Source organism: Pholis gunnellus (genome assembly GCF_910591455.1).
Source record: "Pholis gunnellus genome assembly, chromosome: 14".
Taxonomy (NCBI): Eukaryota; Metazoa; Chordata; class Actinopteri; order Perciformes; family Pholidae; genus Pholis; species Pholis gunnellus.
The window spans coordinates 22,144,811-22,161,733 of NC_136541.1; the positions used below are offsets into that span (position 1 = coordinate 22,144,811).

The 16,923-nt window shown below is 45.4% G+C and overlaps 1 protein-coding gene across 1 annotated transcript in view; it reads left to right on the plus strand.

The window, feature by feature from the left end:
* Nucleotides 1-16,923, plus strand: part of chd7 (chromodomain helicase DNA binding protein 7) — a gene marked incomplete at both ends in the record, with an annotated part of 48,764 nt that overhangs the window by 13,994 nt on the left and 17,847 nt on the right. Inside the window, 18 exons of the mRNA XM_079173042.1 lie at nt 3,806-3,950; nt 4,668-4,796; nt 5,133-5,198; nt 6,718-6,773; nt 7,181-7,295; nt 8,139-8,222; nt 8,363-8,500; nt 9,711-9,832; nt 10,329-10,572; nt 12,825-13,001; nt 13,342-13,485; nt 13,569-13,667; nt 13,810-14,002; nt 14,113-14,329; nt 14,443-14,638; nt 14,760-14,927; nt 15,680-15,859; nt 15,945-16,055. Of these exons, the coding sequence (XP_079029168.1) occupies nt 3,806-3,950; nt 4,668-4,796; nt 5,133-5,198; nt 6,718-6,773; nt 7,181-7,295; nt 8,139-8,222; nt 8,363-8,500; nt 9,711-9,832; nt 10,329-10,572; nt 12,825-13,001; nt 13,342-13,485; nt 13,569-13,667; nt 13,810-14,002; nt 14,113-14,329; nt 14,443-14,638; nt 14,760-14,927; nt 15,680-15,859; nt 15,945-16,055 (2,584 nt within the window). The remainder of the gene's footprint in view (nt 1-3,805; nt 3,951-4,667; nt 4,797-5,132; nt 5,199-6,717; nt 6,774-7,180; nt 7,296-8,138; nt 8,223-8,362; nt 8,501-9,710; nt 9,833-10,328; nt 10,573-12,824; nt 13,002-13,341; nt 13,486-13,568; nt 13,668-13,809; nt 14,003-14,112; nt 14,330-14,442; nt 14,639-14,759; nt 14,928-15,679; nt 15,860-15,944; nt 16,056-16,923) is intronic.

The following is a 16,923-nucleotide window of genomic DNA, read 5'->3' on the forward strand; positions in this document are numbered from 1 at the left end:
TTTAACCCATTCAGCAGTTACAGAGCAACATCATCATTATTTTGTCATGTTTTTGTCCAGCTGATTTAAGTCCAATATACACTCTTACAGCTCTGGTTTTGGTCTCAGCCAACTCCTGACGAGAAATGTCCAGTTCTGCTAAAGGCACCCTGATATTCACCAGGTAGTCGCTACCTGCTTAGCACCGACTGGCACAGAGACAGAGTTGGTGTACAGCTTTTGGAGCCTTTTAGCTGAAAACAGCTGCCTTGTGTGTCAGGCTCATAACTGTGATTGAAATACTGCACTATTGACAAGCCAACCATATGGGATGGAAAACGACTACCGCTATGTCACGTTGTGCCATTTTTTCCAGTGGTAGCGCCACTTTTCTACACTAAGATAGAAACAGCAGCAGTGTTGCACATCATTGTTTTTTTCTGGTCGCAGTGAGTCAAAAAAAGTTCTCAGCCCTACTCGCCTCGCGTGTCCGAATATGACACTGAGAGCTGTGAGAGTGAACCAAAACAGGAAGGTTGCGGTGCGGATAGCTAAACAATGAGCTGAAGCTCTCTAAAAAGCTCTGTAAAGAGGAGTCATTTGATACAATTAGTGATTACAGCCACTTGTAAATAAAACCCTGCTGAAAACATGTTGACTAAAACACTCAACCATGGCCGTGGTCAACTTTAATTCATGTTAATTGATGTTTCAATAGATTCCAAATTCTAACACATCGGGGGAAAAAGGCCACTTTAACCCTCTGCAGTATAGAGTGCTGCAGGAATGAGTCCTAAATCCTAGAAACAAGTCAGCATTTTTGCACTTCTGGTTCCCTTGTCTGGAAGTCTATGTTTTTTTTGGTTTGTTTCCTGAAATATGGGTCTGTGGTTTAGCTTAGGAGATTCAAACGTTTTGCTTTACAACATAAAATAAGTCAGTAAATGCTATTATGTGTCTTTTAAAAAAGGCGCTTGCTAACAAGTGGCTAAGAAAGGGTGTGACCGTGACTCAGTGGTAGAGCAGGGTCGTCCTTCAATCAGAGGATCGGCGGTTCGATCCCTGGCTCCGCTAGTCCATGTCGATGTGTCTTTGAGCAAGACACTTGACCCGCAGGCTGTTCCTGTGTGAATGTTAGTTAGTCCAGATGGACAGGTGGCCCCTTGCATGGCCATCAGTGTGTGAATGGGTGAATGATGACATGTAGTGTTAAAGCCCTTTGAGTGGTCTAAGACTAGAAAAGAGATATAAAAGTACAGTCCAAAAAAAAATCAATGGGACAACAGAAGGCCATTACACTAGTTAACTCTCGCTAATGTGATGTGGTGCAGTTGGTTTGTAGCCTAAAGTTAGCTTTTAACTTCTTCAAAAATCCTAAAAGTGGTGGTTAATTTGTGAAGATTTATCTTGCTGAACAAAACGTGTACGTTTCATGAACGTTTGTTTGCCACAGAGCTTATTTTTCTGCAGTAATCTAAAATTCAATGGATAAATCCCACTGGCTTTTTGAAGCGGGAACCAGTGTGATACTAACTTCCTGTTGGCTACACATATGTCTTCCCTACAGCACTTTATGAGTAAACGTCTCCCCTCTCCATACTCGTATGTTCTAAGCAAAGTATGGATTTATCTGCTGCTTCTGTCAGAATGACTAGAATAGTGCGTTACCGCTGCACTGAAGCGGCGTTACAAAACTGTCTGCAAACTTGTTTGGAGTTTATCGTGGTACAAGTTGAAGCATTTGGGGACAGCTAAGCGGGGAAATACAAAAGGAGAGGAGTCGGAGCAGCAGAGGGAGAGGACTGAAGAGATGGACGGAGCAGAGAGTTTTAGGGAGGTGATGAAGTGATTGAAGAAAGAAGTGAGGCAACAAAGACGCTATGAGGAAGAGAGGGGAGAAGGCAGCCAAGTGGAGAAGTGTGTGTGTGTGTGTGTGTGTGTGTGTGTGTGTGTGTGGCCAGATGGCTCCAGCGTGTGGCGACCAGCCAGAGGAACAGGTGCAGGTCACATGACCAGCCGTTACCAGGGAGATGGTGATTGCTTTTGGCGTGAGGATGAAAGGAGAAGGGCCCCAGGGACAGAAGGGGCGAGAGAGAGAGAGAGAGAGAGATCCAGGCTTACAGTACTGCAAAGGGCAACACTCAAACTACGAAAGACACAGCTGTTTGCTCTCTGTACATTGTCTTTCATAGTGAGTTAGTAGATGAACTTAATGTGTCCTTTATGGCATAAATGTATAACTGTATGTTGGTCATTTAAGAAAAGTATGGTCAGATTGGAATAGCCCGCTCCAGTTCCAGGTTTGCAAAGAAACACGAGAATGAAACCTTTTATCCCTTCTACAATACATTCATTCATTTCTTTAGCCGGTAGTCTTTTTGGCCTGTTGAAGCGACAAACATCAAGGCGGCAGATTACAGCTGTAGCCAATCAAACATTAATTCCACAAGTAACTCTCATAGGTAACCAAGGGTTATGCTAGCTTTGGTTTAGTTCCGGCTGTGGAAAAGTGCGACACCATAGACTGTATAAAATAAGTAAACGTAGACACCCATTGGTTTGTGGGCTACGGATACGAAGCCTTGCGTTTACAATTTTGGCCGTCAGCATCTTATGTGCTGTTGCGGCTTGAAGCCCGGGCGGGGCCAGGTACCGTTAGCATAGCAAATGCTAAGTTACCAGAAATGCTAATGCTAGCATGCTTAGAAAGCTGCATCGGTAATTCACGTTTACTGTGATAATTGGTGTAATTTTGTCTCGAAAAAAATGGTAGCAACTCGTCAATCACAAGCACACTCTGCTTTATGGTCTGTTTGACTTTAAATGGACCATCATTTACTAAATGAACATCATGCTGTATTGAAGACTTGAAACTAGAGATTGAGACCATAAACTCATGTTTACAATGTTTACTGAGGTAATAAATCAAGAGAGAAGTAGAGTCATTTTCTCATAGACTTCTATACAACCAGAGGAGTCGCCCCCTGATGGACATTAGAGAGAATGCAGCTTTAACACATGAAGCATCGGCATCTCTTTTCGGACCCATTGGTCGCCCCCTGGGCCACACATAGGATGGCTAATGGAGTTATGTTTTGGTGTATCTACTCTAATGGAAGTAGCTTGTTGAACCTCATTTTCAGAGTATAGCTTCAGGTTTAGTTTCCTAAAGGGTCACTTAAACCATATATTTGACTTGAGTATACAACTGTATGTTGGTATTAAAACATCAGTATTTTGTAAACTGCCTTCACAATATAAAAATCTGATAATAGTCGTGGCAGTGAAGTAACAGAGTTCTGTGTGAGAGACAGAAGAGGGATGCCGAGTGTCCTCTCCGTGCGTGCGTGTGCGTGCGTGTGTTAGATAGAGCCAGCTCCTCTTGCTCTCCATGCCAGAGATTAGAGGAAGCTTGAGGGCCTTTCAACCCCTCCTCCCCCTCTTTCTGGGGCCTCTCTCTCCCCTGTTCCTGCCTGTCTCTCTCTCTCCCTCCCTCCCTGTCTCACTCTCTCTGCCACCCCCCTTCCTCTCCTTGCCTGTATCTCTCCATCTTGCTCCCTCCGCCTCCTCACAGTCTTTCATCACATTAACCCCCTGTGTGCCAGAGCCTGAGGCACACTAATGATTTCTAAATGGGTAAATCAAACATGGCGACTGCCCTGGGACAGACAGGCGCACACACGCATACACACACGATTACCTCGTTGTGTGTAAACTGTAAAGGAGGAAACACTTTGAGGACTGGTCTTCTGTTTTATTTTACCCACTTGTCTCTTCTTCAGTGAATATAAAGTTGTTGTTTTTTCTTCTTCCTCTCTCTCCACAGCAGTAAGAAGGTAGAGTCTGAGGGCGGGTCTAGCGCTGCTAAGAAGGATTCCAAGAGGAAGAGAGAGCCGTCAGTCAGCGACGACGTGGAGGTGAAGTCTCCACCCCCCTCGCCTCCTGAGGAGGAGGACGATGACGGTGTACAGGTAGGCATCTAAAATAGAAACAATAGTTTCTTCAGGAAGCCCAGCGAGAACAGCAGAAGGCCACAAAGCCTTTTTTTCCTCTTGGGCATCCGTCAGCCTGTAGAGAAAGAAGGCGTCTACTGTTTGTGTTGTAAACCAGCCGTGTTGACCGACCAAGCAGACCAAGTTCACACCGTGCACTATCAGCAACTTCTCAGCTGCCGCATACATTTATTTTCAGTGCACTATTTGAAATACAATTTGAAATTTGGAGGAACAAAGCAGGACTCCGTATCCCCCCTCAAACCCCTCGGATCAGTTTTTTATGTGTGAATGTTATTATGTGGGCCATGTAAACAGAGTAGCAGCTGGCTATTAGCGCCCCTCATTCAGATATGAACCTCAGCAGCAGCCTGCTCACACATCCTTATTATTTGGCAACGTTTTGATATAAACATGCATCTAAACATGCCGGACCATATGGAAGAGAATAATGACAATGAAGTGTGTTTCCTGTAGATTCCTGTCTACAGCTCTGCTCTAGTGTCACACAGAATGCACTCTGATGTGTTGAGTGTCTTTTACTCATCTCTCTCTGCTTTACGACCAGTGGACATTTTGAATGAACCAAGTGAAAGGGGGGGGGTGTAACGAGTCATCAAGCTGCTGCTGTTGCTGCTGGGATTTCTGCAAAAGGTGACAAATTTACAGCCGATGTCCTCTCCCTCTGTCCATCAGAAGCGTCGCTCCAGCCGCCAGGTGAAGAGGAAGAGGTACACGGAGGATCTGGAGTTCAGGATCTCGGAGGAGGACGACAGCGGAGACGACTCGCCGGCACCCAAGTCCCCGTCGTCATCTCAACAACAGGTACAGCTGTAAGACTCGAGGATTGGATCTACTATGGTCCGTCACACCGCTATTTATAGAGTCTATGGCCAGCGTCTGACATAAAGTAATCTCGCAGAAAGAAGCTACACATTTTAAACCATCAGATTTAACCGTCACTAAACTCTCACGGGTTACATTAGGACATCGGTGGAAATAATGTACATCGCTTTGGAGACTGAATGAATAGTTTCCTGTCTGGCACCTTCTTCCAATTTTTTTAAAGGGCAGTTTAAGTCAGTCGCTTTAAGCGTTATAACAGCAGTTTGTGTTTGGAGGGATCGTGCATCCAACACTTTTCTTTCTGTGTGTTTGCAGGACTTTGCTGAGACTGAGGGGCCCGTCGTGGAGAAGATCATGGGCAAACGCATCACCAAGAAACAGGTGAGATGATGCACTACACAACAGACATGGACACACGGGCCGAGTCACGGTATACGTCATCTGATTAGCCGCTCCACAGCTGGCCTGAGCAGATTACACACACACACACACACACACACACACACACACACACACACACACACACACACACACACACACACACACACACACACACACACACACACACACACACACACACACACACACACACACACACACACACACACACACACACACACACACACACACACACACACACACACACACACACACACACACACACACACACACACACACAGCGTGTATTCACTCAGTAAGCGGAGACGTGAGCTCTCGTGTGTCATTGTTTGTGTGTGCGCTTGGAGCTTTGTGTGTGTGTGTCTCTACCCGGCTTTGTTTTAGGTGGCCCGTCTAAAGAAAGCTCATCCCTGAGCCAACACACGCACGCACATCTAGTCACCAGCCAACTATTCTTTGCTAGCCAGCTGCCAATGGGTTACCCCCCCACCTACACGCGCGCACACACACACACACACAGCTCCATTCAGAGTTGACCTCGGGCTTGGCACACAGCCAAAACCACAAAGCTAGCTACGCCAGACGCCAAGCTAGCGTTTCCTCAGGCTGTGTGTGTGATTGATGATTCATGGCATTACAGTAGTAGTAGCATGGCTGTGTGTGTGTTACAGTAGTAATGGTGAATGGAAGTGGACGGCTGCACTTGAAAGAGCTACTGTTTTGGTATTTCCCTTTCTCACACACACACGCACTCACTCAGCAAGAGAAGCACTTTTTTAACACCGTTCTGATGTTGGTGTTTTCTGCCACATATTTTTCTTTGACTAATAATCTGTCTTCTAGTTTGGAAGTACAATCCGTTGGCATATTTTAAATGTTCTATCTACTTCGCCGCAAGCTTCATCTACATCTGGCCGTTCTGTTTTATCCCAAAAAGCAAAATGAATGAAACGGTATTGTCCCTCAGTGTGTGTACACAGCTTTTTTGCTGCTTGATTCAAAAGGAAAACTCCCACAGTTCTGATTTCCCATGACTAATCCAGTATTTCCTAGTAGTTAGCTACCGTCCAGACAGACCCCCCACTAATATAGTTACACTTCTAACAATATTGGTCCTCACAGTCCGGGGGGATTCACCTCGACGGGCCGGCTCCCTGTGAGAGGGTCCATTCTTTACCAGGGCACAACATTCTTCACTTAGCCTCTTAGTTTAGCTGTAAAGTGCACCAGATTGATTTATTTCACTTTGAAATGTAGCGACATACAGACGCCCCCTACAGGGTGAAAGTCCCTGTATTTTTTCCTATCAAGCTATATCGGTCAATCTCTCGCAGTGAAAAACATGTTGCACATTTTTAGCGTGCGGCCCTAATGTCGGTGTGAAAACAGTGTTTCAGGCTCCTTCTGTGCCACTTAACCACATGTTGTATAACAATGACTCCTTCACCGCACAGTTACTATATCTGCTCATTATTAACCTTTTTTTCTTTTTTCTTTCCAGCTGGACTCGGGGGAGGAAGTGGAGGTGGAGGAGTTCTACGTCAAGTTCAAGGGCTTGTGAGTAACGAGCTGTTTTTTTCTCTCCCTGTCACCCTCTTTTGGCTTTTACAGCAGGGATCCTCTTTTTTTTTTTCAACACACACTCTTCAGTGTGTCCAAAGTGTAAAAGCTGAGTATATTCAGCCTGAGAGCCTTCTTCACTCTAGCATCAATAACAGTGGTAGTAGGTTGTTTTTCTTCCATCTTTTGTCATTTATTCAGCGGCCCACATTTCATTCACACTAATCAGATTTATATTTGGACTGCAAAACAAAAAAAAGCAAATGAGAGTGAAGCGGCATGCACACATTTGAACATACAACTTGCAAATAAGTATGTAACCAACAGGATCGCCGGTGTGGAGTTTAATATTCTCTGGCTTTGATCGGAGTGAAAGAGCCCCTGTGTGTGTCTTTGTGTCTCAGTTCGTACCTCCACTGTCGCTGGGCAGACCTGGAGGAGCTTGAGAAGGACAAGAGAATACACCAAAAGGTCAAGAGGTTCCGGGCCAAGCAGCAACTCAACAGCTTCATCACGGAGGTAAGACCTGCGCTCTTCACTACAACCGAGCAACGGGTCAGACAACTGAAAAGAAGAAAGGGATTGATTATCGATTAAAATAATGAGGTCATAAGTAGTTTAAATGTATGTATTATAATAAACTGTTTAGAACTAGTGTTAAGAAGTTAACATATTTCCCTTTTCTAATATTTATTTTTTATTGCTGTGAAAACACCTCCTTCAGAAAACTGTTTATTCAAGAGTCTCACCAAAGACTACAAAATGACATCATTCTCACTGAACGGAGCATGAAGGTATCATAATGTAACTGAATGGAACCTCCATACGTTAGCCGTTAGCGGTGCTGCTAACATGAACTAGCTCTCAGCACAGATTTGTTGTTAATGATGTAGCATCAGGGATCGGCGAATAGAAAGCATTAACGATCGCTGATTGCATATTTTTACTGAATCGGCAGTGAAACTTTTTTCACACTATTCTGGTTAAACTAATTAATCGGCCGTGAGGGGGGATCCGATGGATCGACAACAATCCGTTGGTCCAGTTGACCAATTCTGGATTAATAACAGCTCACAGCTGAGAATGTTCAGGTGTCCAAATCCGAGCTGTCTCTCATATTTGTCTCTGGTGCTCTTCGTCTTAATCCTTATACAGCTTTGTACGATAATGTACCCTGACCCATCAGACCTCCAGGAATCCACATAGTTCAACAGCTTTTTAATAGAGGAAAAAGTAAACGTAGAAAACCACATGGAAAATGCTCATTCTGAAATCACGCGACCTCACCCGAAAACCTGCTGTAAGTCTTAAAACCATCTCCCTGCTTCTGACAGTAAACCTCCACTTTGCACCCCCCCGCAGATGGACGACGAGCCTTTTAACCCCGACTACGTGGAGGTGGACCGCGTCCTGGACATTTCAGAGAGCCCAGATGAAAACGGAGAGGTGCTTTGATCTCTCTGTCATCTTTCATGGGGTTTGAGCCTCTCCCTCCCCGCACGCACACTCACCAAACGTGTGTGTGTGTGTGTGTGTGTGTGTGTGTGTGTGTGTGTGTGTGTGTGTGTGTGTGTGTGTGTGTGCAGACGGTGACCTTGTATCTGGTGAAATGGTGCAGCCTGCCTTACGAAGACTCCACCTGGGAGCTGAAGTCCGACATCGACCAGTCCAAGATAGAGGAATACGAACGCATCGCAGCACGCACACCCAACACTACGAAAGTGGCAAGTAGCCCTGTGTGTGTGTGTATATATGCTCGTTGGGTACTATATGGGTCCCAGCCTTCTCCCAGTAGGTTTGTGTGTGTTGGCCTGCTGCCCCGCTGCCTGCTCCTTCCTCCTCCAGATTTACAGCTCCCTTAACTGCTCTCCACAGGGCCGCGTTCTTGTGGTCTTACACACTCACTCGTGTACACACACACTCGCTCTGCTCTTGTGGCCAAGCCAAACCACTAACAGTGTGTTTAATGCTGAACAGAAGCAGCTGACTGGCTGTGGTCTTTCCCTCATCACTCCGCTCTCTCCCTGTGTCCATCTATTTAACTGCTGCCTACTGTTTCTCCTTAAAGGGATAGTTCAGATTTTCTTTTAAGTGTGTTTGTATGAGCTTCTTCTCCATAGTCGGTGTTTTACTACAGTAGATGGAGTTAGTAGAAACAGACAGGAGAACCAGCACAGGAGCAAAGCAATGTACTGCTTACCAAATCTGTATTACTTTAAGTGTACGTTATATCTAGAATATCTTCACCACTTTACCTTGCTGTCACACAGCCCTTTGTGATGGGAACTTAAGCTGTTATCTATGCTCTTTACAGCCACCAGACTCCTTCGAAAAACCAGGCATTTTACCTCTCAGAACACAGCAGTTGCTGGTCTACCACTGCCTCGATGGGTTAGCTTGTTTGTGTCGTGTGACTTTGGTCAATCCAAAATGACTAAACAATCGAGGCAGCAGTAGACAAGCAACTACTGTGTTCTGCAAAGGTAAAATTACTGTTTTTGTAAATGGAGTCTGGTGACTCTGGTCACTGGTCTTCAGTTCCCTCTCAGAAGGGCTGTCTGACAGCAAGGTAAAGAGGTGAAGATATTCTACATATAGTATAGTACACTTCAACTGTTATTGATTCTTCCAGGTGTCTAAAATACGCCCACAGCAGTACATCACTTTGCTTCCGTGGTGGTGCTCCTGTCTGTTTCTCCAAACCTCACCTAGAAGAACTGTGTACCCACTTCCAAAGATCCCAATTCTGTCTTTAAGGGCCATGTTAGAAATGCTCCACAGGGCAGTATTTTGTGTTTCTATATATTTAGCCACACTAGCAGTGTCGCTTGAGGGATGGCCGGTTGGAGCCGCATCCTTACACCAATAAGGATGTCGTTAATCAGGATTGTTAAGCCTCAACGTCATTTAATAAATAATTGAATGTGCGTCTAGGATCGGCCTCCTGCCACCGACTGGAAAAAGCTGGAGGGCTCCAAGGATTACAGGAACTGCAACTCACTCAGGGAATACCAGCTAGAAGGCCTCAACTGGCTAACCTTCAACTGGTACAACTCGTAAGTCTGCATTAACTTTTGTGTGTGTGTGTGTGTGTGTGTGTGTGTGTGTGTGTGTGTGTGTGTGTGTGTGTGTGTGTGTGTGTGTGTGTGTGTGCGCGCGCGCGTCTCATTTAATAGTCTTAAGTGGACATTAAGTGACCCTCGAGCATCGTGTGGTCTAAATTCTCCCACCGGTGCCATCCATGGATTAAAGGCGTGCTCTAATAGCACCACAAGAGTCTGTAGACCGCTTCCGTCAGGAGCACCAACACAAGCTGGACTTAAGTCTGAGAACAAGGACCCTTTTCTGTTCCAGGGCCACACATCTTACAGTTTGAGAGTGAAGATTAGTCATGGAGGTATTGGAGGTGTGTTTTAGGTCAGAAAATCTGAAGGAATTACATTTTTCAAGTCTTTAGAGAGTATAAGGTATTTGGATTCCTCACTAGTTTAGTGGAACTGAAATACAAATGTATGTGTTGTTTTGAGCATCTCGTTCACTTGTCCTCCGCAGACGTAACTGTATCTTGGCAGACGAGATGGGTCTAGGTAAGACCATCCAGTCCATTACATTCCTCTACGAGATTTACTTGAAGAGCATCGAGGGGCCATTCCTGGTCATCGCCCCGCTCTCCACCATCCCCAACTGGGAGAGGGAGTTCAGGACCTGGACCGAGCTCAACGCGGTGGTCTACCACGGCAGCCAGGCCAGCCGCAAGACCATCCAGGCCTACGAGATGTACTACAGAGACGCTCAGGTAAATGGGGCTGAGGCTAATCTGGCCTTAAAGTTTGGGTTTACTGGAATAGTAAAGAGGCATTATGTTATTATTTTTTTAGACCAACGTAATTGGATGGATGTATCTAGATAAAATGAACTGACACAAAGACACAAGGGCTTTTACATTTTTTGATCACTTTGGTCGTGTTAATGCATATGGCAAAGAAAATCTCATTCTTTTATTTCAGCTCCTATAATAAGTCCATAAAAAATGTGTAGCCAAAATACAGACACTCAGACTCTTAAGGACGAAATCGTCTCTATAGAAACCCTTAAAAACAACAATGTTTGATCGTACGACCATTACGGTATAGATCATACATTATATTTAGTGCTGGGCAAGTTAACGCGTTATTATCACGTTAACGCATTCATTAACGCCGATAATTATTTTATCGTGCGTTAACGCTGTTTTTTTTTATTAAGTGGACATTTTTAACACAAGAACTGGGCAGCGAGCAGTAAACAGCTGTGTTTCTGTGGCGTCACTTCCTGCTGCTGCTTCATTTACATTATTTTGTTTTGAGTTTTTAAAGTTTTGTTTGTAATATGTATAATAAGCATATCATTTAGTTATCGCTACTGAGAATTTAGCAAACATAAAAAAAGGAAAAAACATGATGTAGATAGGTTTGCAGTTTTCAAGAAGTATATTTCAAATCTATTACACACATGAAGATAAAGTTGTGAACACCAGCTGAATATCTTATCAGAATCATTATAACTGCATAAATAGAATACTGGCGTTAAAAAGCACCTTATTCGTTTAAGGTGTTTGCAAACCAAATGTTATTGCACATTTGTACATATAGCAGTAGAAAATAAAAGTGGGCAATACACTACTTTTTAATTAATTATTGAACTTTGCGCATAACAATGCGATTAATCGCGATTAAAAATGTTAATCGTTGCCCAGCACTAATTATATTATATCATGTGTTCAATCTAGAGCGCTGGTTTCTAACATGTACTTTTAACTGTACTCCACCAGATTGAGTCATTATCTCAAGTTTGCCTTATGTTGTAAATACATATTCCTGGTTTCTGCATTAATATCAATGTTGTTGCTAATCATTTACACATACCAGACTGGGGGAAAATCCTTCTAGAGTTGAGTATACAGCCAAGAATAAAAAGTATTTTTTTAAATAAACAAAAAGAACAGTGGCATTAAGGAAACAAACGGCTTAACATTTTGGAAATGAATGCATATTTGGTAGTTATGATCAAGAATGATGTTGGTTAAAAGACTTACCTCAGTTCAAGTGGAAAATAATATTAATATATAGAATTTTTAGGAAGGGGACATTTTTGTCCTCTAAGGACATCAAACCACATTCCTTAAAGTGAAGCACAAGGGTTCATAAATATCTTATCCATGCTTTCTGTATCCACATTACTACATAAAATAAGTGTAATTTGCTGTCCTCAAAACACTAAATGTTTGGCCGGTCACTAGGAGTGTGACGGTAGCGCAACCTAAACCTCAGCTTGTTAAGTGTAAAGCAGAAATAGACGAAGGAACAGAATCTGGATTGCTGGTTGGACACACTCTTAGCAGCTCTGTATGAGAACTAAGGAGGATGAGGCCAACGTAGCTGAACAGTAGACAGTCAGCAGATCCGAGCACCTCCTCGGTCAGGAGAAATCTTCAGCCAGCTGGGGATGTACGGTGCTCCTCTGCTGTATAAGCTCTTTATGGTCCTGTAGCTGTAAGCTCTTACTGCACAATGCTGCTAACATCTCTCAGTGCAACCTATGCCACAGTGAGCCTCCGAGGAAAATAAGCTGTCGTAGCCGCATCCTCGCTAGCTGCTTGTTCCTAATCCAGGCTGAGGTAATCCTCAAGGTCGCCATAAACGCCGTGTTCTTTTGTGCTGTACTGCCTGCTTCATCTGCAGATAGAGGGGGACATACAGCAGACACCTGCTGTCTCAACTGTTTATTTCTGCCATGTCTTAGATGGCTATACGTTGTATTGTGTATTTCACCTGGTTTGAATAAAGAAAACTGGCACAAAACAAGTGGAAAATGTTTAGTAGCACAAATTTTAACCTCCTATTTTAGAGCTTCTCTTGCTTTTCCTCACAGATGTACGAAGCAGCTGTGGCCCACTTTCACTGCTTTTTACTGAACGTGAAAACTGTTTCCCTCCCAGATCCACAGGGTAAGATAATAAAGGACTTTAAGATTACTCCTATTGACCTTCCTTCTCTCCCCTTTTCTAAGGGTAAGATAATAAAGGGAGCGTATCGGTTCCACGCCTTGATAACGACCTTCGAGATGATTCTGACCGACTGCCCGGAGCTCCGCAGCGTGCCTTGGCGCTGCGTGGTGATCGACGAAGCCCACCGCCTCAAAAACCGCAACTGCAAACTACTGGAAGGACTCAAAATGATGGACATGGTGAGTGGTGGCCAGGGCCGGAGGAACGCAGGAGTAACTGCATTCAGTTGTTAGTTCTCACATCAAGTCTATCACATGGTCTTACTTATGCTACTTGAGCTCGAGACTCTAAAAAGTCCCCATTTGTAGGTATTTGTTGTAGTTTCTTGGCACACTGAGTACAGGTTGATAAAACAAGAAGCAGGATTTCTTTTATCTTTTCAAAGGTCTTTTAGAAACTTGAGATCAGCCAGTACCTGAGAAGTGTTACTACGATCCCTCTCTCCTTCCCTTTGGGCTTTCAAGCCCTAAAGACATCCTGCATCCCATTTTAGAAACTCAAATTTCCTCCCTCCTCCAGGAGCACAAAGTTCTGTTGACGGGAACTCCTCTCCAGAACACAGTGGAGGAGCTCTTCAGCTTACTCAACTTCCTGGAGCCCGAGCGGTTCCCGTCGGAACAGACATTCATGTCTGAATTCGGAGACCTTAAGACCGAAGAGCAGGTAAACGGATGACTCAATCGGATCTGGGGAAACACAAATGGGGAAACACAAATGGGTGTTAACATTTCGTCTGTGCGTCTCAGGTTCAGAAACTGCAGGCCATTCTGAAGCCAATGATGCTGAGAAGACTGAAGGAGGACGTGGAGAAGAACCTGGCCCCGAAGGAGGAGACTATCATCGAGGTAGGACCGAGATGATCTCAGAACTCAACGTTTTGGTTTCCATTCAGCCGTCGCACGAAAAGACAGTGTTGCGTGTGAGCGTTGGTAACGGTCATATTTGAGAGAAGGAGAAACGAATTGACTCAACTCTTGTTTTCATCAGGTGGAGCTGACCAACATCCAGAAGAAATACTACCGGGCCATTCTGGAGAAGAATTTCTCCTTCCTGTCAAAAGGAGGTACAGGGGGAGGAGGAGGCGGCGGCAGCGGAGGTGGTGGAGGACCCAACGTCCCCAACCTCCTCAACACCATGATGGAGCTGAGGAAATGCTGCAACCACCCCTACCTCATTAATGGTATACACATGAACACACACACAGGCACTTCTAAAAGTAGGAAGATTCTGTGAACCAAACTCATAACGTCTTTGTGTCCTGCTGAACTTGAAATGTTTTCCCGCATCCAGGAGCGGAAGAGAAGATCGCCGAGGATTTCAGGGAGTCCCACGGCGGCAGGGCGGACATGCCGGACATGGCCCTCCAGGCCATGGTCCAGGCCGCTGGCAAGCTGGTGCTCATCGACAAGCTGCTGCCCAAACTGAAGGCCGGCGGACACAGAGTCCTGGTGTTCAGTCAGATGGTCCGCTGCCTGGACATCCTGGAGGACTACCTCATCCAGAAACGGTGAGAGTGGAGACAAGATGTGTTGGGATGCCTCAATCTGTTTCGGGTCATCTTAACTACGGTGTTAGCTTTTCCGGGAGGTTACTGATAATAACACACCACTCTGTGTCCAGATATCCCTACGAACGGATAGACGGTCGAGTTCGCGGCAACCTGCGGCAGGCAGCCATCGACCGCTTCTCCAGACCCGACTCGGACCGCTTTGTCTTCCTGCTGTGTACGAGAGCCGGAGGACTCGGAATCAACCTTACCGCAGCAGACACCTGCATCATCTTTGACTCTGACTGGAACCCTCAGAATGACCTGCAGGTATGAACCACTCTGATCAACCCCACTGCTGGATGTAATGTCTCTGCCAGCCAGGACAGAAGAGTACGTGAGATCCGCTGTTAGGACGTTTCTGACTCCCTGACTGTGTCCCCCCTTTCAGGCCCAGGCCAGGTGCCACCGTATCGGCCAGTCCAAGGCGGTCAAGATCTACCGTCTGATCACCAGGAACAGCTACGAGAGGGAGATGTTCGACAAAGCCAGTCTGAAGCTGGGGCTGGACAAGGCCGTTCTCCAGAGCATGAGTGGACGAGAGAACGCCAACAGCGGGGTGAGAAGCATCGCACATCTTACACATCTAGTATCTACAGCGATGGCTTCAGGTTCATGTTTGTCCTGTAAGTGAATCTACTTAGTGTGCCATGTGTCAGAAGGACTTTTCCTTTAGATTATTGCAGAAAATAAGATCGAAGTTTGATTACTTGCACATTTTGTTCAGCAAGATAATTTTCACAATCAACACCACTGTCATGATTTTTTTTTTGAACGCAACTTAAATCAGAAGTAAAAAGCTATAAAGTAACTCCACCACGGTCACATGACTTTACCACCTTTAAGCTAAAGGCAGACTAGTGTTCAGCGTGATGCCGTTTAGTTGCCTAATTTAGACACCTGTTAGCAACGCCTTTTTAAAGACGCGTAAAAGCTTCAAAATTGTACATTCACTGTATTGTAAATACATAAATACAGTAAATGACGTATTTAATGTCAAAGAACAAAAATCTCCTCAACTCGTGTTAACCACAGACCTCATTTCAGGCATCTAATCAAAACCCCATTGACTTTGAGATGAGGGTGCAGAAGTGCTGACTCATTTCCAGGTTTTGGGGCTCTTTCCTGCAGCACTGTACGCTGGACACTCTGACATTCACACAATGTTGTCAGACCCCTCTTTGGGTTCATGTCTGATCCCTCTATTTAGATCAGGGCACCCCAAACCTTACAAACACAAAATGAAAACAAAACCGACGGTGTCTGTGCGCTCACTTTAACATTCGTCATTACGTGTGTCTCTGGTCCAAGGTCCAGCAGTTGTCCAAGAAGGAGGTGGAGGACCTTCTGAGAAAGGGAGCGTACGGGGCTCTGATGGACGAGGAGGACGAAGGCTCCAAGTTCTGCGAGGAAGACATCGACCAGATCCTCCAGAGACGAACCCACACTATTACCATCGAGTCTGAGGGCAAGGGCTCCACCTTCGCTAAGGTAATAGGGTCGCCCCCATTCGCTTGCATCTATTGACGCTGTCTGAGGAACCGCCGCTGACCAACGAGTTCTCCTCCCTCTGCAGGCCAGTTTTGTCGCAGCGGGTAACCGAACCGACATTTCTCTGGAGGATCCGGACTTCTGGCAGAAATGGGCCAAGAAGGCGGAGCTTGACCTGGACGCCATCAACGGACGGGTACTACACACACGCACGCACAGCTGTGCATACAGACTGATAACACAAGTACCTGCTGTGTAAACCCCGCCCTCGAGCACACACACAAATGATGTAGCCGTAGAGAAAGAGAGCGATCACAAAGTCCTCACACACACACACTTGGTGGTGTCCCCCTATGGAAAGGGGACTAGCAGTGGTAATTAGTCAGTGCTATCACCACAAGCGAGGAGGAGGAGGAGGAGGGAGAGACGGATAGATCAGGAGGGAAGCAGAGAGAGAGAGAGAGAGAGAGAGAGAGAGATTAATATTGACAGTTGGGAATCTCCTCTCTTCCTTAATTACCCATGTTTCCCTGCTCTCGTGTGTGTGTTTGAGCGAGAGAGAGTAAGCTGCTTAGCTCCACTTAACAGAGCGCAGATGCCTGGAGGGTACAGAGATATCACTTAGGCTAGTGCTCTCACACACACACAGACGGAAACACAAACTTACTCACATTCTTGCACACCCGTTGAGTGCTCTGCTAACAGCCATCTTTATATTCTTGCTCTGCTTCCCCGTCTCTTTTTGTATTTGTGTATTTGTTCCTCCTGGTTGGCTCGTCTCCTCTCTGGTGGAGGGCCCTCCACTGGAACACTTAATCCAGCTCCAGGAGCGTGGACGCGGGGCCGCTTCCCCCGGGACTTCTCATTGTGTGATGTTCAAATAGAAACGACGGCGGCGCTCTGTGATAATTGCAGAGCTAACTACTGCCCTGTTTGCGCATATTAATGGCATTGCAAGTGGAGGGGGGGGATCTAATTAATTGAACAAAAATGTAATTCATTAGACAAGATAATTAACGGCAGTTTGTTTGAGCCGGACAGAAATGTTCTCAGCATCAGGCATG